General features: G+C 41.7%; 1 protein-coding gene across 6 annotated transcripts in view; it reads right to left on the bottom strand.

Annotated features, from left to right (window-relative positions):
• TRAF3 (TNF receptor associated factor 3) overlaps positions 1 to 22,905 on the bottom strand; it is a 128,704-nt gene that overhangs the window by 5,276 nt on the left and 100,523 nt on the right. For 4 of the 6 annotated variants that reach the window (XM_003799328.3, XM_003799327.3, XM_023518880.1 and 1 more), the window contains 5 exons: positions 22,371 to 22,538; positions 15,229 to 15,309; positions 12,426 to 12,500; positions 10,476 to 10,568; positions 3,749 to 3,889 (listed from right to left, as the gene is read on the bottom strand). In XM_003799328.3, coding sequence (XP_003799376.1) covers positions 3,749 to 3,889; positions 10,476 to 10,568; positions 12,426 to 12,500; positions 15,229 to 15,309; positions 22,371 to 22,538 — 558 coding nt within the window. The remainder of the gene's footprint in view (positions 1 to 3,748; positions 3,890 to 10,475; positions 10,569 to 12,425; positions 12,501 to 15,228; positions 15,310 to 22,370; positions 22,539 to 22,905) is intronic. The other 2 variants (XM_003799329.3, XM_012811079.2) reach the window with 2 other exon arrangements.

The following is a 22,905-nucleotide window of genomic DNA, read 5'->3' as shown; positions in this document are numbered from 1 at the left end:
AGATGAATGGTATAGTTTTTGCAATCTTTATAAACAAACCCTGATCAAAAGATTTGTTTTCAGAGAGCATCATCCCAGCAGCTTCTTACACTTACACCTTAGGGCTTCATCATGTCACTGGTGTTACTTCTTACCCTCAGGCCACAGGGACCTTGGCACATAAACTCTGTCCAGTGAGATAGCCTGGTAGAGCTGTGCAGCCTGAATGAGGGCTGCATGAATGGAGCCCTACTTGCTATCTTTCCAGCCCCACACGCTCTGCTTAGGCAGACCCCTGATGCAAGAAATACCTTCCTATCTAGTTCTGGCAATAGGAGCCCAGAATAGGGGCTCACAGAGCGAAGCTCACACCTAGGCTGTCTTTTTAACTGAAATATATATATATATATATATATATGTGTGTGTGTGTGTGTGTGTGTGTATGTATATATATATGTATGTATATAGAATCTCTGGGAAGGAAAATATTAAGACAACTCTTATTGTGACAGCAAAAGCAGATATACTTTTAAATGTCACTCTCCTAATCCCCCCTTCACCTGTGTCCCCATCAGCCACAGCCCAGCCATCATCACTCTATATTCCTACCATCACTGGAATTTTAGGGTCTACTGGATAATCAAATAAGGAAGGAGGTGGCCCTGAGTGGCATATACTGTTTTTACCAAGGTGGTCCACATGAAGGGCTAGGGAAGGACTGAGGGTAGGGTGGTTAAGGGAAGGCTTTCTGGAAGAGGTGGGGTTTACACTGACACTTAAGGTGTTTGAAGAAGAGCCGGAGTTGGCCAGGAAAAGGAGGTATGGGGAGGAGAGCTCAAGACATCCATGTGGGAGTCTAACAGCTCTCAAGAAAAAAAAAGAAAGGAACCGGTGGCCAGTCACAAGGTTTTTTCTGGGCCAGAGTGAAGAGTTTAAAGTAAACCCTTCCTACAAAAGGGTTCTAAGGTGAGAGGCAGAATGAGGAGGTCATGTGAGTGGGCTCCACCTAACAGTGTGGAAGAGGATCTGGAGGAGCAGAGCACAACTCACCTGAAGCCAGTGCCTCTGCAGACCTAGAGGTTTCTAGCAGTGTTTCCTCCATCTCGCCTCACCAATCAGACTGCCAACCCCATACTGCCACTGAAGTTAAGATACATTCCACCTTTCATCAAACCTCACAGTTGGGTGCCCACTCCTATCAAATGGGCACACACCATGAGACCCACAGCACTTTTCAGGCAGCCCCTGATCCTGCACTCAAGGAAATCGTAAGTGTCCAGCCTGCTCTAAGGTCCCTTCTTCAAATATAATCTGTTCTCATGCATGCTTTCCTTTCTGTGAAGGAGGGAACTGGCCAGTCATCACCCTCCTACTTACCGCAGGGAAATGGACAACTGCCACCCTAACTCAGCTGTCACACTTCTCAGGCTTCTGTGACTCAGTTTCCCCCTTTCTAACACCTGATTGGTTTATTCAATCACTAAGGTTTTAAAATATAACGTACACAGTAGTAAGTTTAAACTCAACTAAAAAGTAAAGTAAATGAAAACTTTTCTGATTGGATTAGGAAGAAATGAAGAAAGAGATGTAGGCACATGAAATCTCTGGGTTTTTAAACATTGTATTTATATATCACTGTGTATATTCTAATGAACCCACTGTTTATTCAAAATATCCTTTCTTCTGCTGTGGGTATTTTTATAGGTGACTGTCCCACACAACATTAATTTCTTTTGCCTTTCCCGCTGCCTCTCTGAGCCTCAGAACAAATTTAGTAGGTACAATTTTAAGTAGCTAAAACATTTCACTAGTATTGCAGGAGAGGGTGGGCCACAGGGTACACAGGTCACCAAAGACGATCTTTGCCCTCAGCAAAATTCCAGGGGCTTCAAGCAGGAGGCTTATGGGTGTTTTTGTTTTTAGAGACAGAGTCTCATTTTGTTGCTTTCAGTAGAGTGCTGTAATGTCACAGCTCACAGCAACCTCTAGCTCTTGGGTTTAGGTGATTCTCTTATCTGAGCCTCCTGAGTAGCTAGGACTATAGGCGCATGACACAACACCCAGCTATTTTTTTTTTCCCGTTGCAGTTTGGCTGGGGTAGGATTCAAACCCACCACCCTTGGTATATGGGGCTGGCGCCCTACTCACTGAGCCACAGGTGCCACCCTGGCTTATGGGTATTTTATGAGAAACTGTACTTTTCTGTCTTAATTCAATACTAAATGAAGTATACCTTTCCCATAACCCTCAAATGTGTTTTTTCCTTTTTTTCTCTGGGAAACTACAAAGTTTAATACAAATGAAATTAATTTAATAAATCTCCATGCAATTCAAGACACTGTCACTAATCTCCAAGGGCTAAAATGGGAGAAAAAGCATTCTCCAAGATGCCATGACTCTACCCTATTGGAGATATTTTGTCCTATAGATAATTTAGGGAAACACATAAGTACAAGTCCTGAAAAATCACTTTAGTGATACCACTAACTCTTCTACAGGTGTGTGTGATACACATGGGAATTACTGTAACAGATGTGTAAGTAATGTGCAAATAGTATCTGTAATAATAATCTAGTAGCAAGCACCTAATAGAGACCTATGTTCATAAAAGAAATGAACAGCAACATTTTCATCAGGCCCATTTATATAATCACCTTTATAAAGAGTAGCAAAAGTTTATTAATTTGTTATTTTGGAGGTATATGTGGATCACTATGGTAAAATAAGCAGAGTGAACATGTGTGTCACTAGAAAACTCAGAACAAAGTAGTTTAGCTTCACTTCACTTCAGGAAGTGAAACTTTGTGAATAACAACTACCCACAAATAATACAAAATCTTAAATAATAATAAAACCTGATGATTTGGGGGGGGAGAGGGGACAGAGTCTCATTCTGTTGCCCCAGGCTACAGTGCCATGGCATCATAGCTCATGGCAACCACAAACTCTTCGGCTTAAGCAATCCTCTTACCTTAGCCTCCTAAGTAGCTGGGACTACAGGCACCCGCCATAGTGCCTGGCTAATTTTTTTTTGTTTTTAGTAGAAATGGGATCTTGCTCTTGCTCAGGGTGGTCTTGAACTCCTAAGGTCAAGAAATCCACCTACCTCAGCCTCCCAGAATGCTAGGACTACAGGCATGAGCCACCACACCTGGCCAAAACCTGCTAATTTTTAAACTGCAGGCTTTAGGTCTTATTTTTTCCTACAGAGGATCAAAGGCACAGAAGAGAGGCAATGGGGCTTGCTCTCCAGAGAAAAGGCAGTGAGAAAACAGCCAACCTACGGCTTCCTAGGCTGGGCTCTGAGCTCCCCTACCACCTTTCCTGAGTCTTCATTTAAGCAAGGAAAACAAGTTGCTGTTCTGCTTGAGGGCTTCAGCTCAAACAGCTCACTGAGACAAAGCCCTAAAGGCAAACACAGAGGCATGTGCCACCACTTCAGGCTAGTTTTATCCAGCTACAGTCTTTTTTTTTTTTTTTTTTTGAGACAGAGCCCCAAGCTGTCCCCCTGGGCAGAGTGCTATGGCATTACAGCTCACAGCAACCTCCAACTCCTGGGCTCAAGCGAGCCTCCTGCCTCTGCCTCCCAAGCAGCTGGGACCACAGGCGCCCGCCACAATGCCCGGCCATCCTTTGGTTGCAGCCGTCATTGTTGTTTGGCAGGTCCGGGCTGGGGATTCGAACCCGCCACCCTAGGTGTACGTGGCTGGCGCCCCAGCCGGTTGAGCTACAGGCGCCGAGCCTCCAGCTACAGTCTTAAGCTTCTTACCTGTAAATGAAGTATTTTGGATTCATTATTTCGAAGCATTTCCTTTTGTCTCTCAATTTCAATTTCAAAGCTACAGATCTGATTGTGCAAACTTTGTATGCTCTTGTTTTTTTCTACACTTTCATTCTGTAGCAAGGAAACCTGAAAAAGAAATTTTTTAAACTCATGTAATAATAAATTTAACAACGACAGTAATTAAATTTTCACACTACAGGGCTTCTATTAGCTTACTGAAAGGAGTTCCAGAAGAAAAAATTCCCTTCACAGAGAAAATGGAAGTCTTGATAAATTTTTTTTTTTTGAGACAGTCTTATTACGTTGCCCTCAGTAGAGTGCTATGGCGTCACAGCTCATAGCAACCTCCAACTCTTGGGCTTAAGTGATTCTCTTGCCTCAGCCTCCCAAGTAGCTGGGACAACAGGCGCCTACCACAACGCACGGCTATTTTTTGGTTGTAGTTGTCATTGTTTGGCAGGCCCAGGCTAGGTTCGAACCTGGAAGCTCCAGTGCATGTGACTGGCACCCTAGCCACAGGTGTGAGCCTTTTTTTGTTTCGTTTTATTTTTCTTGAGGTAGCTTATTGCTCTGTTGCCCAGGCTGGAGTATTGGGGCATCATCATAGCTGACTGTAACCTCAAACACCTGGGCTCAAAGAATCTTCCTGCCTTAGCCTCCTGAGTAGCTGGGACCAAAGGCATGTGCCCCTACTCCTGGCTAATTTTTTGTAGAGACAGGGTCTCGCTCTTGCTCTGACTGGTCTTGAATTCCTGACCTCCAGCAATCCTCTCTCCCTTGCCTCCCAAAGTGCTAGGATCATATCCATAAGCCACCGCGCCCAGCCCAGAAGTCCTGGTAATTTAGTAAAGAATCCTATAAACAATGTTTCTCAAGATTTCTCCCAGTAACAGGCTGAGGCAAAGTGCAGAGGCTGATTGAATTTCAGAATAAATGAGATGCTAATTATTAAAGTTTTGCCAAAAACTAATAAATATTTTACCAGAATAGCTTTCAAATTTTGACCAGGAAACATAGTAAGAAACACATTACACTTCACCTCATTTATACAAACATTTGTGCATGCGTATCTCTGAAAAACAGGTTTCACAAAACCATACTTGCCCTAATCATTTATAATGCATTTATAAATGATTTATATTTATAATGCATCCTGATATTTTCTATTTTATCCTATTCCATTTTTGAAAAATGCTAACTGCCTGGAGGGTGTTATGCTAAGAGAAATGAGCCAGAAACAGCAAAATAAATATTTCATGATCTGCCAAACAACAATGATGGCTGCAACCAAAAAATAGTCAGGTGTTGTGGTGGGTGCCTGTGGTCCCAGCTACTTGGGAGGCTGAGGCAGGAGACTTGCTTGAGCCCAGGAGTTGGAGGTTGCTGTGAGCTTTGAGGCTACAGCACTCTACCCAGGGGGACAGCTTGAGACTCTGTCTCAAAAAAAAAAAAAAAAGGCCCAAAGATGAATTTGAGGGTAATTCATACAAGGCTTCCTTCCTCATAGGATTTCTACAAAGAGTATTTTGATCCTGGAAAAATGTTCCCATCTATCAACAGATGAGTCTATCTGTCCATTGGGGTGCTGCTGCCACCCCAGAAGATCTCCAACCTCTGATGGAGCTGATGTATGCCTCTCCAATGATAAGCCTTCCAAAAGCACCAAGGTCTGGGAACTAGCCTCAGCCAAGAGTCATAAAGGTGATAGCCCAAGGGTATTTCAGGATGAAAGTAGGTTCGATAAAGAATGGATTCCTAGGGTGGTGCCTGTGGCTCAAAGGAGTAGGGCACCAGCCCCATATGCAGGAAGTTGGCACATTCAAACCCAGCCCTGGCCAAAAAACTAAAAAAAAAAAAAAAAAAAAAAATATGGATTCCTACTACTTAGGAGGCTAAGACAAGAGAATCACTTAAGCCAAAGAGTTTGAGGTTGCTATGAGCTATGACGTCACGGTACTCTACCGAGGGTGACCAAAAAAAAAAAAAAGAATGGCTTCCTGATGCAATTGAAGAAGAACCAGTTCAGAAATAAGTGACCTTTCCATACTTGATACAATGTGCTAAGGCAAGAAGCACCTTTGGAAATAAGCACTATTTATTTATTTATTTTTTGAGACAGAGAGAGTCTCACTATATTACCCTTGGTAGAGTGCCATGAGCACAGTTTGAGGTTGCTGTGAGTTGTGACACATGGCACTCTGAGAGCCACATAGTTAGGACTCTGTCTCAAACAAACCAAAACTCTATTTCCTTCATTTAGGGACTTCGCTTATTTAAACTTATTATTTGTATTTGTTTCTATTTATTTATTTATTTTGAAGCAGAGTCTCATTCCATTACCCTGGGTAGAGTACCGTGGTGTTAACATAGCTCGCAACAACCTCAATCTCATGGGCTCAAGAGATCCTCTTGTTTTAGCCTTCCATGTAGCTGGGATTATGGGCGCTTGTCACAATGCCCAGCTAATTTTTCTATTTTTAGTAGAAACAGGGTCTTGCTCTTGCTCAGGGTGGTCTTGAACTCCTAAGCTCAAGCAATCCACCTGCCTCAGCCTCCTAGAGTGCTGGGATTATAGGTATGAGCCACTGTGCTCAGCCTTGTGTTTTTATTTTAATAAACGGACCTAGTTCTTGGACACCTGTGGATTGCCACTCACTCCTCTCTTAGGCAGGCATCATCTGCACAGGAACACCCACTTGGGAGGTGTGCTGCCACAAAGCATAGCATAATATCCACACGATAGAGGAAAACAGGGATCCTTCAGCCTCTGAGACCCCTGTACCCAGGACATACTTTCATTTCCCTTCAATTTAAACTTTCCTAAAATATAAAAGTCGTTTTTTAAGTCCATATTTTACTAAACAGTTGTTCTTTAGTTTGACCACAAAGGTGAGAATAGTCTTTTTGAACCAACTCAAACATTCTATTTTCTATGACAGATAAAATAACAAAGAGATTCCAACTGAGTAACTCCATAATAAGATATAAATTCACATTTTAAGATAATTTAAATATTTCCATTCTTCATCTAGACTTTACTTTTGGACCTAGTGGAAGAAAGCCATGCACCTTCTCAGGAACACAAGATGAGGTTCAGCTGACCAAGAGCCAGGGGCAGGGGTTCCACTCAGACAGGCTGAGACTATTCCTTGAGTGAGCTCTCACATATCTCTAGGACAAGGCACTGCAAAGCATCCCACACTCTCAGGACTTGGCTGAGACAGTTTAAATTATCTCATCCCACCACGACTTGGCTGATAGTTTAAACAGGAGGTATTCACAGAGTAAGAACTTGCTTGTAGGCAGGTTACTTTGCTATGTCCTGGGCCTTCCAATGATGTGAACTGCTCACTTTGAATGGGGAGAAGATAATGAAGCAAGAAGAAAGCAGATGAATTCTCCATAGGAACTAAGCCCAGAAACCTACTTGGTGATAGCACTGTCCATAATTGTCTCACTGGATGACCACATACCTCAGAATGACTAAGCTTATAATTAGTACAAATGTAACAAAATTAACTCTTAAAATAAAAGGAAGGACTTTTTAAATAAGAAACATAGCATCTATGAGATACAAGAAGCCTTATGTTCTATGCCTATAATTTTTTTTTCTTTTGAGACAGAGTCTCAGTTGTCCTGGAGTTGAGTGCTGTAGCATCATAGCTACCTCAACTTTTTTTTTTAACCTCAACTCTTTTTTTTTTTTTTTTTGAGACAGAGCCTCAAGCTGTCCCCCTGGGCAGAGTGCCATGGCATCACACACAGCTCACAGCAACCTCCAACTCCTGGGCTCAAGTGAGTCTCCTGCCTCCACCTCCCAAGTAGCTGGGATTATAGGCGCCCGCCACAACACCCGGCTACTTTTTGGTTGCAGCCGTCATTGTTGTTTGGCGGACCGGGCTGAATTCGAACCTGCCAACTCAGGTGTATACGGCTGGCACCTTAGCTGCTTGAGCCACAGGCACCGAGCCTTAAACTCAACTCTTGAGCTGAAACAATCCTCTTGTCTCAGTCTCCCAAGTAGCTGGGATTACAGGCGTCTGCCACAAAGACTGGCTATTTTTTCTATTTATAGAGATGGGGTCTTGCTTTGCTCAAACTGGTCTCAAACTTCTGAGCTCAGGCAATCCACTCACCTCTATCTTCCAGAGTGCTAAGATCACAGGTGTGAACCACTGTGCCAAGCCTCTTACACCTATAATTTTAAAAAGGCAAGCAGAAACAAGACTGGGCACAGTAGCTCATGGCTGTATTCTTAACACTCTGGGACACAAAGGCAGGTGGATTGCTTGAGATCGGAAGTTCAAGACTAGTCTAAGCAAGGGTGAGACCCTGTCTCTACTGAAAATAGAAAAATGTCAACCTGGCATGATGGTACATGCCTGTAGTCCCAGCTACTTGGGAGGCTGAGGCAAGAGGATCACTTGAACCAAGAGTTTAAAGTTGCTGTGAGCTATGATACTTTACCCAGGGCAACTGAGTGAAACTCTGCCTAAAAAAAAAAAGAAACAGAAAGAAAAGAAAAGAAAGGAAGCAGAAACAGAATACATTCTTCAAAAAGAAGGGGAAAGATTTACAGGTAAACCATCATTAGACTTAGGGTAAATGCCATGTGCTCATGGGAAAATCACCAACAATCCTTCTAACCCAAGTCTGATTTCACTGTTAGACAGAACTCCTCTGCTCTGCATGTGATGTGTGTGTTCATACAACACACCAATCTCTTATTGTTCCCCAACTTCAGCTCAAGCTTTTTAAATTTTTATTTATTTATTTATTGAGACAGAGTCTCACTCTCTTGTCTGGGCTAGAGTGCTGTGGTGTCAGCATAGCTCACCTCAAACTCCTGGATTCAAGTACTCTTTCTACCTCAGCCTTTTGGGTAGCTGGGACGACAGGTGCCTGCCACAACACCTGGCTAGTTTTTTTTTTTTTTCCCCAATTTTTAGTAAAGATGGGATCTCACTCTTACTCAGGCTGGTCTCTAACTCCTGAGCTCAAGGGATCGTCCTGCCTTGCCCTCCCAGAGTGCTAGGAGCCACCATAGCATTTATAATAAAAAAAAAATTTTTTTTATGTCAGATTTAATGAAAACCTTTTAGTTTACAATTTTAAATTCTCTAAAGGACCTGAGAGATTTTTCGACTTGGGTCTTCCCTTTTGCCAGAGGCTCTGGTGACTTTTTACTGTTTCTGTATTCCTTTCTGTTTAATAAAATCCTATCTTACCACTGAAAAAAAATAAAAATAAAATTTTAGATTCTTTCAAGTATATTTACATTTTAAATTGCTTGGATTTACCACTTGAACCAAGATATTCCAAGCTTTAGAAAATTTAAATATCCACTCCCTGGCCACTCTTAATTCATCTTAGTTTAGGGTGACCAGACGTCCCGCTTTTTAACAATTGTCCTGCCTCCTGGTATTTTAAAAAAGTCCCGATTTTTGGAAAGAATGCATAAACGGGTGGGAGAACAGGAAGGGAATATACGGTTTTCGGCTGCCATGTGGCTATTTCACCAGAATATGAGTTTTATATTATTTTTGTTAATCTTATAATGTTAAACTGTAATAATAACAAATAATTGTTGAGAAGTGATTATTGAGTATTGCTTACCAAAGTTTGCATTGTCAGGCCCGGCCCTGCCCCGCCCCTGCCCTGCCCCCCAAGCCATGTTGTCCCACTTAACAAATGTTAAAATCTGGTCACCCTATCTTAGTTACCCTCCTAACTCCAAGCTCTCAATACATGTTTGTTGAATATTTATTTTTTTAATTTGTTATTTTATTTATTTATTTATTTATTTGCAGTTTTTGGCCGGGGCTGGGTTTGAACCCACCACCTCCAGCATATGCGGCTGACGCCCTACTCCTTTGAGCCACAGGGGCCACCCTTGTTTTTATTTTTGTAAGTAAACCAGAAGATCCCACAACAACTTCTTCTCTATTAATTACTGATATTCTCCTCATTAAAAAAAGGTCCTCCTGAGCTGAATTTCACATCAGAGAACAAGGAAGGTGCCTATTCCTGGGTCTGCAGCCTTGCAATGGAGGTCTCTTGAAAACAGCATGGGAAAAGAGTAAGTCTGGGAAGTCATCCTGTCTATGTGCTTTAGCGCACCAAATTTTCACAAAGCGTCAACAGAGAAAACTGATAGTAAATACCAGTGATATGGAAATGTTTCTTCCTATTTGTCTCTTACAAAAGACATAAACTGTGAAGCATTTAATATTGGTAAGTGCCCTGATGCGGGTTAGCAAAACTTACTCTGTAAAGAGCTAAACAGTAAATATTTTGAGCTATGTAGTCCATATGGTCTGTCTCAACTCTGCTGCTGTGAAGTGAAGGCAGCCACAGACAATATGAAAATAAATGAGGCTGTGCTTCAAAAGAACTTTATTAAAAAAACAGGGAGAAAGGCTGGAAGTTTGACAATCTCTTGGCTGGATAAATGCCAAAACAAGCACAAAGTGGCTGCGGGTGGGGGTGGTGGTGAGGAAAGCACTATCTGCTTGTTTAGCAATAAAAAACAAAGAACAAATAAAAACTAAACACCTTAATTTAGGAGCTCAAGATCACACAAAGAGTTTACTTTTCTTATAATCTCCTGATGCTATTTCTTTTATCTAAAACCCATAAATAAGACTTTCCTCTTTAAATAATTTAAAGAAATTATGAAAACCAAGCAAAAGCCAGAAACTGTGCAGCCTACCTTCTTTTCCAGGGAGCTGCTCCACTCCTTCAGCAGGTTGACATGCTGTACTGCAGAGCTGGCCTCATGGGCCTTGACCTGCTGGTTTGTGCCCTGAAAGAGCAAAGATGTGAGGGATTGAGTCAACCTTACTCCACTGTACACAAAAGAAAGGATAACATACAAGCAGCACTAAAATTCAGAGAACGTGTCAACCTCAGAAGAGTCATGCCTGGGGCTGCTTAGCTACTTTGTTTGGGTGAAGGCTGTGAGGAAGAACAAAGAGCTCCAAGAGAAAACACTCCGCAGTGTGACAGTGAGAATCTCAAGTTCATGCTCTTCATTCCTTGAGCACTATGCGCTCGCTCTCTCTCTCTCATTTTTGAAACAGGATCTTGTTCTGTTGCCCAGGCTAGAATGCAGTGGTATCATCATAGCTCATTGAAACCTAAACTCCTGGCCTCAAGTCATCCTCCCACCTCAGCCTCCCAAAGTGCTGGGATTACAGGCATGAGCCACCATGCCTGGCCTCATTGAGCTTCTTATCTCAACTTTCTTAATCATAGTTTCACATTTGTAATATCAAGAAATCAAATTTTAAACTTATTCTCATTCCTTTATTTTTTTTTCATTAAGAATATAGTATAAACAGAAAATGTTTAGACACCTATAGCTACAGCTAGATACTGCTAAACAGCCTAGTAAATATCTAAGCAAAGTAGAAAATCTAAAAAATTTACTTAAGTGACAATTTATTAATTCAAATACACTGCATCCAAAAGTGTATTATTCCTAACCATTCTAAATATATTTATAAAGTTACATACAAAACATAAACAATCTACAGAGTACATAAGATGTAGACCATTTTACAGTCAGGAATAAGCACATGAAATTGTACTCCATTTATTTAAGGAAATAATTAGTAAGAAAACATAATCTGTTTCGCTATTGAAAAATTAAGAAGTCAAATAAAACATTTTAATGATCTCCAAAACATATACTCTGTACATAGAATATTCATATATATATGTTGATATAAGTATTGTAATATATAAACATATATATACACATACACAGAGAGAATGAATGATACTACGTACGACATAACAGGGGGAGGCTCAGTCTTGCTGGAGACTAAAGCAAAGGAAAAGCTATAGTCACTTTTACTCTTACACTGTTTACTCTCTCAGAAAATACTAAGATGCCGATATCTCTGTACTGATTTCATAATAATGTATTGGTGGTACATGAAATTAAATATAAAATACTTTAATTGTAATATATGCTGTCTTTTGACAGTTTTAAGGTACACAGTTAAATGAAAGTTCAGTTCCAATTCACTAGCAATCTCAGATGTGTTAAAAAACAACAACAACAACAACAACAACAACAAAAACCAGATGTAGGCTTCTCACACTACATGTGTGCAGCAACAGAGACTTCCTCCCCACACTGTTTTCTTGGGAGTTGTGTTTCTAAGAGCTGTGCTACATTTTGAGCCTGACCCCAGCTGGGGCCAGAGTCAGCACAGGCTTGTATACAAAATACACTTACGGACACACACATGTGTGATCCTTATGGCTGTGTACTTACACACACTGTTGAAACTATATCCGGTTTGATACTCATTTATATTCAAGTAACATAAAATTCCTTAACAATCTATCTAGAAACCCCACCAAATGTCAATCCTATTTGTCCCATTACTAACTCATTTTGGATATAGTTCTCCTAATGTATTAATTTCGATCTCAGCATAGTGTCTACCTAACATCTTAGACCACCACCAGACTGGAAAGCGAGCACCCACGTCTGCTGCACACAGCTTTTGTCACCCACACAACAGGGTGCTTTAGTTTCATGACAAAGACTAAAAAGAGTCCAGAACTTGCATATTAAAATGTTAATATAAACTTTCTCTCATGGCATAATGTCAGTGACTGGGAAGGACAAATGTTGGATACTGACCTGAAAAACGCAGCCATAGCGCTTAAAACTACAGGTGCTGGGGGCATTGACACACTCTGACAAGTGTGCACTCAACTGCAACGGGAAAGAGACGTGAGTTGTGGCACAAACGTTTGCATGAAAATGTTCAAACATATCAGGGTACAGATAGCATCTGGGTTGTACTGTTAAAAATGGTGTTTATCAGCTACAGGTGTGTATAGATCATCTGTTTCCTATATTTCTATGCAGTAAATATATGGTATAGTCACGTGATACACATATATACGCCAATATACAGAAATACATTTACTATAACATTTCCTAAACTTGCAGTTTCTCTAGAACAAATTGTTCAAAATGTGACATGCCATCTGTAGTGCCAAAATTAAAAAAAGGAAAAAAAAATGTAAACTGAAATGCACATTTAAAGACTAAAAACAAAAACTGCATGAAACACAAAAAAAAAGCATTCAGAATGCAACTGGGTCACACACCTAATATACAGTACACAAAAATAAATATATTTTCAAAGCAAGCTTACACAATATAGCATTACTCATAATACTAGAGATAACTGGAAATGAGTTTTTCCTTCATCTAAAAAGACTTTTCCCTCTGTATAGCCAGAAACTCATGTAGCTTTCCAAAGACATCTAAGATCATTCTAATAAGATGTATCTTAATACTGTCACTCCTAACTGATAGCAGGAAAACTATGAGGGACCAGCAGCAAATAATCCCCGTTACAAGGAAAACAGTCCCCCATTTAGCTCAAACATTGGTTAGTCATCAAATAAAAACCATTCAACAATGCCCCAAGAGGCAAGGGAATTGGAAAGACTGTATAATAAGATATACTGTGATGCATTAGGCTAATAAAACTGAAGGATAGTTTCTTCTTTTATTGAAGACATTCTCATCCAGAAACTCTGGGGATAGATCTTTTTAGTTATTTATTTATTTATTTTTTTAATTTTCATTTGAGATAGAGTCTCTCTCTGTCACCCAGGCTAGAGAGCAGTCATTATCATAGCTCACTACAACTCAAACTCCTGGGCCCAAGCAATCCCACTTCAGCCTCCCAAAGTACAGGATTTACAGGCATGAGCTACTGTGCCCAGCCGGATAGATCTTTAGAGAAAATAATCACACCCTAGTTAGGAGAGTAGGTGGGTCAGTCTAGCACACAGTGGCCTGGAACCAACTTTGCTATGTGCCAGCATGCATATGACCCCTGTGGCTCACAGACTGCCTGTCCAGCACAGGTAGGGTCTACAACTATGACACCATGACAAAGACGGTCCTTTCCTCTAGGTCAATGTTTAGGACAGAGGAGAAAATGGATCCCAGACCTCCATTTTGTCCTATTATGACAGCTAAGGAGGAAGGCCAAAGTGGGAATGTCCTGAAGGATGTAGGTTATTGCTGCCAAGGCTACCTATCATAGATGGTCTCTGAGCCAAGGCACAGTTAAAGTGGTTAAGGGCGTAGCAGCCTAATGTTCTTGCTGCTCCTCCAAACCTAGCCTGGGCCATCCTTGGAGGAAAGTGCCCACAGGGCAGATGACAGGTGATTGGCCTGGAAATACAGTGTGAAGACTACATATAGCATCATTAACTTAAGATTTTAAAATATACTTTTTCAGTGCTATTAATGCAGTGACATTAAGCAGGTTAACATTTCTAATTAATTGAAATTAGGAATATATTGAATTTGACATATGTTATCTTCAGCATACTACTGTCAGTTTTGTACCCTTTACTATCGAATTCCCAAAGAATATTTATTCTATAAATAAAGGTTTAAGGGATTTTTAAAAGATGAAATTATTTCAATAGCACAGTTTTATTATACATTAACTTTAACAGAAGGACTGTCTGGATGTGGAAATAACTTACATGCATTTTCCCCAGCCCCTTTCAGGCACATTGAGGGCCCACGGGCCACAGTCATCAGGCAAGACCCTGGCCTTCACCCCTCAGCATCAAGGTCCTGAGAAGATGTACCTTGGGTGAGAGTGGCTCTTTCGCTTCTCCTGTACCAAGTCCCTGGTCCTAGGCCTACACAGGTCCTCTTGCTCAGTCAAAAACATATGAGGTAGGTCCTCCCCATCCCCCACAAGATCTAGTGGTAAAATCTGAGGTTGGTGAAAAATGATAAGGTGAGCAGCCTCCTTAGAAGTGACCAACTGGGAAGCTAGAGGAGCCCAAGGCTCCAGAAACAGCAACTAAAGGGTTTCCAGGTCAGGATTGACACAAGAATGTTAAGAATCCTTGGAATTTTTCCATCTGGATATATACTGATCAGATGAAGTTAATGCAAAATCTATCTGTTTCAAAGAAAGAGTGCCAAGGGTAGTGTAAGACATACAGCCTCTCAGGGGGTTGCACAGCTGCCTTTCTGTGGCTGCAATGTGGGAGCCCTCTTACCCTGCCCAGGTTGTGTGGTTAAAATGGGTCTAAAGCACCTTTGTAAGTTAATTTGCTTTCTTGAGATAATCTTACAGCAATTCCTTAAGATTTTAAAAATAACTTCTAAAAAAAACCCTTAGAAGTGTCACTTTTGTTTGTACTGTGGATAAAATAGTCACATTTTCTTAATTCTTAATAGCTTTTGCTCTAAATTCACCACTTTGTAGCTTTTAACTGCTCACTTCTAAAAAAAAAAATAATGAGGCTTTTCATTGTTTTTTTTGTTTCTCTGTCATACACACTACTATCATGACCTGGGACAACATTAGCCTTCAGCTCTTAAGAGAACAGTGGTGTGCTAGTCTGGAAGACTTCACAAACGCCTGACGGAGCCCGGCCGCACCCCTTACCTCACTTCTCAGCAGAGTCTGGACACTGCACTTGTGAGGGCAGGATACAACCACGCAGGGACACTCGGTGTCTTCATGTTTCTAGAGAAAAAGATAGTGGTGTCAACTTTGAAACACATAGCCTGTCTTCCTTAGGTCTCCTCTGAGAGCCCCACATGGACTCAAAGAAAGGGCTGTGTTCACCGTCATTATATTCTAAGTTATGACACTCATATTACATTTGGATGAGTCATTATATTCAAAAAGTTTGTAGCTGGGCGCCTGTGTCTCAAGCACCTAAGGCATCAGCCACATATACCTGAGCTGGTGGGTTCAAATCCAGCCTGGGCCTGCCAAACAAAATGATGGCTGCAACCAAAATATAGGCAGGTGTTGTGGCGGGCGCCTGTTGTCCCAGCTACTTGGGAGGCTGAGGCAAGAGAATCGCCTAAGCCCAGGAGTTGGAGGTTGCTGTGAGCTGTGACACCACAGCACTCTACCCAGGGTGACAGCTTGAGGCTCTGTCTCAAAAAAAATAGTTTGAGGCTAGGTATAGTGGCCCTCACCTGTAACTCCAGCACTTTGTGAAGCCAAAGGAGAGCCTTGGTCTAAATGGATAGGCGTGAGGGCCAAAGACAGTGGTAGGGACCACTAAAGGGAGGTTAATCCTCAAGACACCAGACACTGTTCTCATGTGAGGAGGGCCTAGGACAGGCCCCAACTGTGCAGGTGCATTATGGGTCTGCAACCCAGAGGAGACATCTGTAAGACTCAGGCCTCTTCTGCTCCAGAGCTGGCCCTTAGAGGCCCCCAGCATCCATAGGTGTGAGTCCACTGCCATCCTTTGCCTGACCAGCAAGCCTAACTCAGCGAAATTTCCACAGGGACACCAGAGCATCAGGCACAGACTTCTACCCTACTCAGCTTTGCTCAGATCTTAAGTTCCCAAGTCCCACAAAGCCAAGAATGTCTTTCAATGGGAACACATTGGGCAAGCAGCACCACTTCCTTGGCCATGACCACTCATCTATACATGCAGAGTAGCAGGACCTCACTCTCAGAGATGCTAAAGGCTAAATGAGCTCATGGGCCTGGAGAGCTGAGTGTAAGTTCAGAAACACGGTAAACATTGTTTGGATGCTACACCTCCTCCCTGAACCTGCCCTATTCCCCCTTTTGTCCATCTGGCTAGGCACCAGGGGCCAGTGCTTGGGTCAGCAAAACAAGGACAGCTAGGATACAGACAGTCACCACCATGGCCAAGGGAAAAGCTCAGGGTGCTGCTGGAACAAAGTACAATTGGAGCCAGGGATCAAGGAATGGATTTGGGGGGTGGGGAGAGAAGGGGTAGTGTTTTGGTGCTGCAAGGGAGGGTACCGCATGAAGAAGGTGAGGCTGGGGGCCAGGAAGGCAGAGCCATCAACATCTTTGTATGGAGAACTTCATGAATCTGTGCAAATTTCTAGAAGTAGATTCCTATGGTGCAGATATTTAAAACTGGGCTTTCAAATTTTGACCAACTATCCTCCAAAACCCCTACCCTAATCTCTACTCTCATCATCATGGGAGCGCATGCTTGTCCCTACACTCTTGCTAATTCTATCATACTTTTTAATCTGTTACCTGTAATTCTTCAGTAATACGTAGTTGAGAATATTTTTGATGTTTACTAATCGTTTATATTCTCTTTCTCATAAACTGACTTTTTATAGATTCTGCCCACTGGGGTGTATTGAATAGTGTCCTTCCCAAACTTATGTCCACTTGGAACCTCAGAATGTGATCTTACTTGGAAATAGGTCACTGAAAATGTAATTAAGATAAGAACATACTGGATTGGGTGGGTCCTAAATCTAAAACTGGCATCCTTAAAAGAAGCAAGAACACATACCAGGAAAACACCCAGGTGAACAAAGAGGCAGAAGATGAAATGATGCTGCCACAAGCCAAGGGAAACCAAGGACCACTGGCAGCAAGAGGTACCATAAAGTCTTGATTTAGGGTTTCTGGACTCAGAACAGAGATCAGAAATAAATTTCTAGGTTTTTTTTTTTTTTTTTATTCTTTCTCTCTGCACCTTTAAAATTTCTCGTTTTTTTTTTTTTGTTTTTTTTTAGACAGAGCCTTAAGCTGTCCCCCTGGGTAGAGTGCTGTGGCACAGCTCACAGCAACATCCAACTCCTGGGCTCAAGCAAGTCTCCTGCCTCAGCCTCCCAAGTAGCTGGGACCACAGGCGCCTGCCACAAAGCCTGGCTATTTTTTTGGTTGCAGCCGTCATCGTTGCTTGGCGGGCCCAGGCTGGATTCGATCCCGCCACCTTAGGTGTATATGGCTGGCACCTTAGCCACTTGAGCTAAAGGCACCAAGCCAATTTCTCTTGTTTTAAGCAACTGTGGTACTTTGTTATAGTAGCCAAAGAAAAATAATATACTCATTTAAAAAAATCTGTTAATCTTCTCTTGATTTGTAAGAACTCTTAGCTTACTAATGAAATCAGTCATGTCTGTAAGATTAACTGTGACTCTGATACACACAGGTGTACGTGCATACATGTTGTACAGCACAACTACATAGTGACCCTATGAAGCCACCACTAAGGGACAAAAACATGACCAATAACTTCCATATACCTGCACACTTCTCTCCTATGTCATCCTCATTTTACCTCAAGGAGTTAACACTAAAACCACAACCCTGAATTTTGTATTTCTACTTATAAAAAAGTTCCATTACACATATATAAATGCCAAACATACACATATATGTGCCAAACAAGATACTGTTTCATTTTGATTGTTTTTTAATTTTAGTAACATGGAATTCTACTATAAGAGTCTTCCTTGGCTCCGCGCCTATGGCTCAAGTGGCTAAGGTGCCAGCCACATACACCTAAGGTGGTGGGTTCGAATCCAGCCCGGCCCGCCAAACAACAATAATGGCTGCAACCCAAAAAAAAATAGCCAGGCGTTGTGGCAGGCCCCTGTGGTCCCAGCTACTTGGGAAGTGGAGGCAGGAGACTCGCTTGAGCCCAGGAGTTAGAGGTTGCTGTGAGCTGTAAGGCCACAGGCACTCTACCCAGAGGGAAAGCTTGAGGCTCTGTCTCAAAAAAAAAAAAAGTCTTCCTTAATTTGGCTCAATATTATGGCTGTGACTAATCCACATGTTGCAAATGTCACAGCTCCTGAACTTTGATGAGACATTAGGCTGTTGTATAATACTGCCATAATGTGATTTTCACCACTATATCACACACAGTCCACTGGGCTCACCACCACCTGCTGATGAATGCTTGAGATGTTTCCAGATTCCTACTGCTCTGGTTATGCCTGACCACATTTCCTAATGTGTACATCCAATTCTTCCTCCTACATATCTAGGGAAGAACTGCTGGTTGATTTAGTACATATCCAGCCTAACAGAACGAACACTCTCAATGTTTTCTAAAGTGGCTAAACCTATGCTTCTACCACATGTTTTCCCATAGACCAAGATCTTTACACTCCTGATTTTCACAGCTAACAGAGCTGTTGAAAGAGACCTATACTTGATAATTATAGGCTAATGTAAAAGGGCCATGTGTGACAGTTCATGCCTATAATCCCAGCACTTTGCTAGTCCAGTAGTTCAATATTGGACTAGACAACATAGCAAGACCTCACCTCTACCAAAACTTTAAAAATTACCCAGGCATAGTGGTTCACACTTATTGTCCCAACTACTTAGTAGGCTGAGCTAAGAGGATCACTTAAGACTAGCAGTTTGAGACTACTATGAGCTAACTGACACCACTGCATTCGAGCCCAGAGAACACAATGAGGCCCTACCTCCAAAAAAAAAAGTAAAGGAAGGTTTTTTTCTGAGATTTTGTATGCCACCATTAAAACATAAGAAAAAAATCCTCATATAAACCCCAATGATTCTAGAGTTTCAATGCTTTATCAATGCGTATTTTATCAACATTTGATGTATGTGACACCACATAACATAGAGAATACAGGAAAATTAGGATGACCTGGGTGTTAAGTCTACCTATCAAAAATAAATTTAAGATGCGAGAGGACAAGACTAAGTAAGTTTGAGTTGAAAGAACAAAGAGCTGGGAATCAAATCATGCCACAACAAAGAGAGGAGGCCCAGGACAAGATATAGAACCTTCCCTAGTATGAAAACACACGAGCAACTCCTCTGTAGAGCCAGGGAAGGGACACATAGTAGGAACCTCCAACACACATTCTTGTTATAAATACTACAGGCCCTGAGACAAAGCAGCATATGCCTTAAAAGGTACTCTAGCATCAACATTGTTAAAACCATTTAAAAGTAGTTTTCCTAGGCCAGGTCCAGTGGCTTACGCCTGTAATCCTGCACTCTGGGAAGCTGAGGTGGGAGGATGGCCCAAGCTCAGGAGTTCAAAACCAGCTTTGAGTAAGAGTAAGACTACACTTCTACCAAAAATAGAAAAATCTAGCCAGGTGCAAGAGTCTATAGTCCCAGCTATTCAAAAAGCTAAGGCAAGAAGATTGCTTCAGCTCAGGAGATTGAGGCTGTAGTGAGCTATAATGACATCTCTGCACTCTACCCAGCACAACAGAGTGAGACCCTGAACCTCTGAAAAAAGACAGTAGAAATAGTTGTCATCACAAGAGTACAGAAAGATTTATAAGGAATATTTAACTGTTCAACTCAGGTCCCAAACTTACTGATTATCATTCTATTCCTTAGTACCTATTGTCTTTCTCCCCTGTGTTTGGTTGAAAAATTCAAGACCTAGATCAAATCAAATGCCATCTCTTCACCAAATTCTTTCACGGTCCCTGTGAGTTAACTGGTCCTTCCTCGTTGTATATTATTCATGGTACAGTCACAGCACTTTCTATCCTACAGTATATTTAAATGTGTATGTGACTGTAACCTGAAGTAGGGAAACCACAATTTCCCTAGGGCCTGGCACCCAGCAAGCACTCAACAAACATTTTGTGAATCCATGTACTACCACCAGTTTTAGAATCTGCCTCTTAGACCTTCTCTGCTGTTCAGTCACTTATGTAATATTTAGTTGACATGTTCTACAATTCCTTCTCAAACAAAAATAATTGATGGACATCTATTCTGCAAATAAATGTAATTTATTTTTATAAGAAGCAGTCTAAGTTTGATAGCAACACACTAACATGTGTAAGGCTTAAAGTATCATTCATTAGGTATATCTCATTCATTAGAATTTAACTACTGGAAGAATTATTTGTTCATGACAAATACTATTGCTATTTCCCAAAGGGGAGGGCATAGTTCTCAAGAGTTCTGAATAACTGGAAAGGTATACAGGACAATTTAAAAAAAAAACAAAAAACTTCACAATGGAAGAAAACTATAGGCACAGGAAGTTATAGGAAGGTAAATATGTCTCACTTCATTAAGAAAAGTAAAGAAATTTTTCTCTAGATTTTGGTCATTAAGAGCTCCAGAATAGGCTCGGCGCCTATAGCTCAACTGGCTAAGGCACCAGCCACGTACACCTAAGGTGGCGGGTTCGAATCTCCAGCCCGGACCCGCCAAAACAACAATGACGGCTGCAACCAAAAAATAGCCGGGCGTTGTGGCGGGCGCCTGTGGTCCCAGCTACTTGGGAGGCAGAGGCAGGAGACTCGCTTGAGCCCAGGAGTTGGAGGTTGCTGTGAGCTGTAATGCCACGGTACTCTACCCAGGGGGACAGCTTGAGGCTCTGTCTCAAAAAAAAAAAAAAGAGCTCCAGAATATCTGCCAGGAATTCAGCAGTGGCTCTCATACTCTGGATGCATTTCCTTGGTCTCTTCCCTTTAGCCACCATGCTGCCAAGTCCAGAGAGCACGTGCCCAGGCCTCTGTGACTATTGGTTCTTCCCTCTAGTCCTAAGACCCCAAGAACATTAGTTCCCATGTATCTACACCCTGGACTATTTCCTATACCTGTTCTCCCCTCAAGCCTGTTACCCTAAACCAGAGGTCCTCAAACTTTTTAAACAGGGGCCAGTTCACTGTCCCTCACTCAGACCGTTGGAGGGCTGGATTGTGGGCCCCAGGACAAGTCAGCTGCTAAGCAAGACAGGCAGCAGGTGGCAAAAACACCCAGCAGGCGGGATAAATGTCCTAGGCGGGCCGCATGTGGCCTGTGGGCTGTAGTTTAAGGACCCCTGCTACTGAGCCTCACCTTGGCAAGATGCTTCGGTTCATCACAAGTGCTAGTTTCATCTTTCCTTTAAACACCACATTCCAGCCATAAGCCAATCCTCTCTCTCCACCCTCAGGTGCACCCAGTACCACGGCCCCTCCCCAGCACTACCACCTGGCCTAGCATTCTCCTCTTGCCTGCCTGACACCCCTGCTCCACCACCTTTGCATCTCACCCATGTTTCTCACAGTCCCTGAAAAGTCTACATGCTATCTCGCTGTCTGGCCTATCTCAGAGAAGCCTGTCCTGATCACCTTTCCCTTGATGCCAGCTGACTTTTTCTACATAGGACTTATTACTACATAGCACTATATGTTTGTTGTTTATCTCTTCCCACTAGAAAGTGAATCTCCACCACTGAATCCCCAGCTCCTAGAATGGTGTCTAGCACATAGTACTTTAGGTACTTAATGTTTAATGAATGGACTATTCTAAAAGTTTATCCTCTACCCTCAACAGCTCTCCTTTCCTCTTTAATTTACACAAAAGTGATATGAAAATAACACATACAAACACACAATATAGAACATGCCAAAATAACTGAAGCATGAAAACATTCTAAGTTTTCATCTCTCCCAGAATAGACACCTGCATTTCAATGATGCACGATAACTGTTAAGTGATGTTTATGTTACAGAGCTGTAAAAAGATCAGGCAATCCATCAAAATTTTGAGGCCATTCCCTGGGACAAAATAAAAATTCTACCTTTTTTTAATAATTATTCTTTATTTCTTTGACACCTCAAATGATAATCAAGGCAATGGAAAATGTTAATTATATAAATCAAAATAGGCAAAACACATAAAGCCTAACTCTGAAATAAAGTTAGATGAAAATTGCTATTTATGCCTATCTTTTTTCTTTTCTCTGTTAGAATAGTCATTTGGAAAGTGGTACTGCAGAGCAATCACATCTGAAGTAAGCAGAAAGCAGGCAAAACAGGAAGGTACTGCACCTGCAATGTGATCATGGGGACTTGACTTTTGCAGTGACTGCACGTGGCCTCCCGGTATTTACAAGCCTTTTCCACGTGATCACGCAGGTCTTTTCTCAAGACTTTTTCTTTGCAGTCAGCACGCACACATGGAAGCTCCTCAAACTGGCAATCATTTTTTAAATGCACCTGTACGACAAACCATTAAAACTTCTTAAAAATTAACAAAAAAAATTCAACCTGAAATACCAGATTCTAAACTCTGTGCAGTGAAATCTTACAGAAATGTTTCTAATCTGTTATTAGACAGTTTTTCAGAGGAAAGAGTGATAAATATGCTAGGAGACAATGAATTTCATATTCTGTTCAGTGATTACTCAAACTATGGTGCTATTAAAGAATTAAGTCAACTGTCCTAGATAAATAGATAGATGACTATCCATTAAGAACTTTGTTTTAGGCTTGGCGCCTGTGGCTCAACCAGCTAAGGCGCCAGCCATGTACACCTAAGGTGGCAGGTTCGAATCCCCAGCCCGGACCCGCCAAACAACAATGA

This window comes from Otolemur garnettii, unplaced genomic scaffold (assembly GCF_000181295.1).
Source record: "Otolemur garnettii isolate 467f Iridium unplaced genomic scaffold, OtoGar3 scaffold00149, whole genome shotgun sequence".
Lineage (NCBI taxonomy): Eukaryota > Metazoa > Chordata > Mammalia > Primates > Galagidae > Otolemur > Otolemur garnettii.
This window is presented reverse-complemented; position numbering and strand designations above follow the sequence as displayed.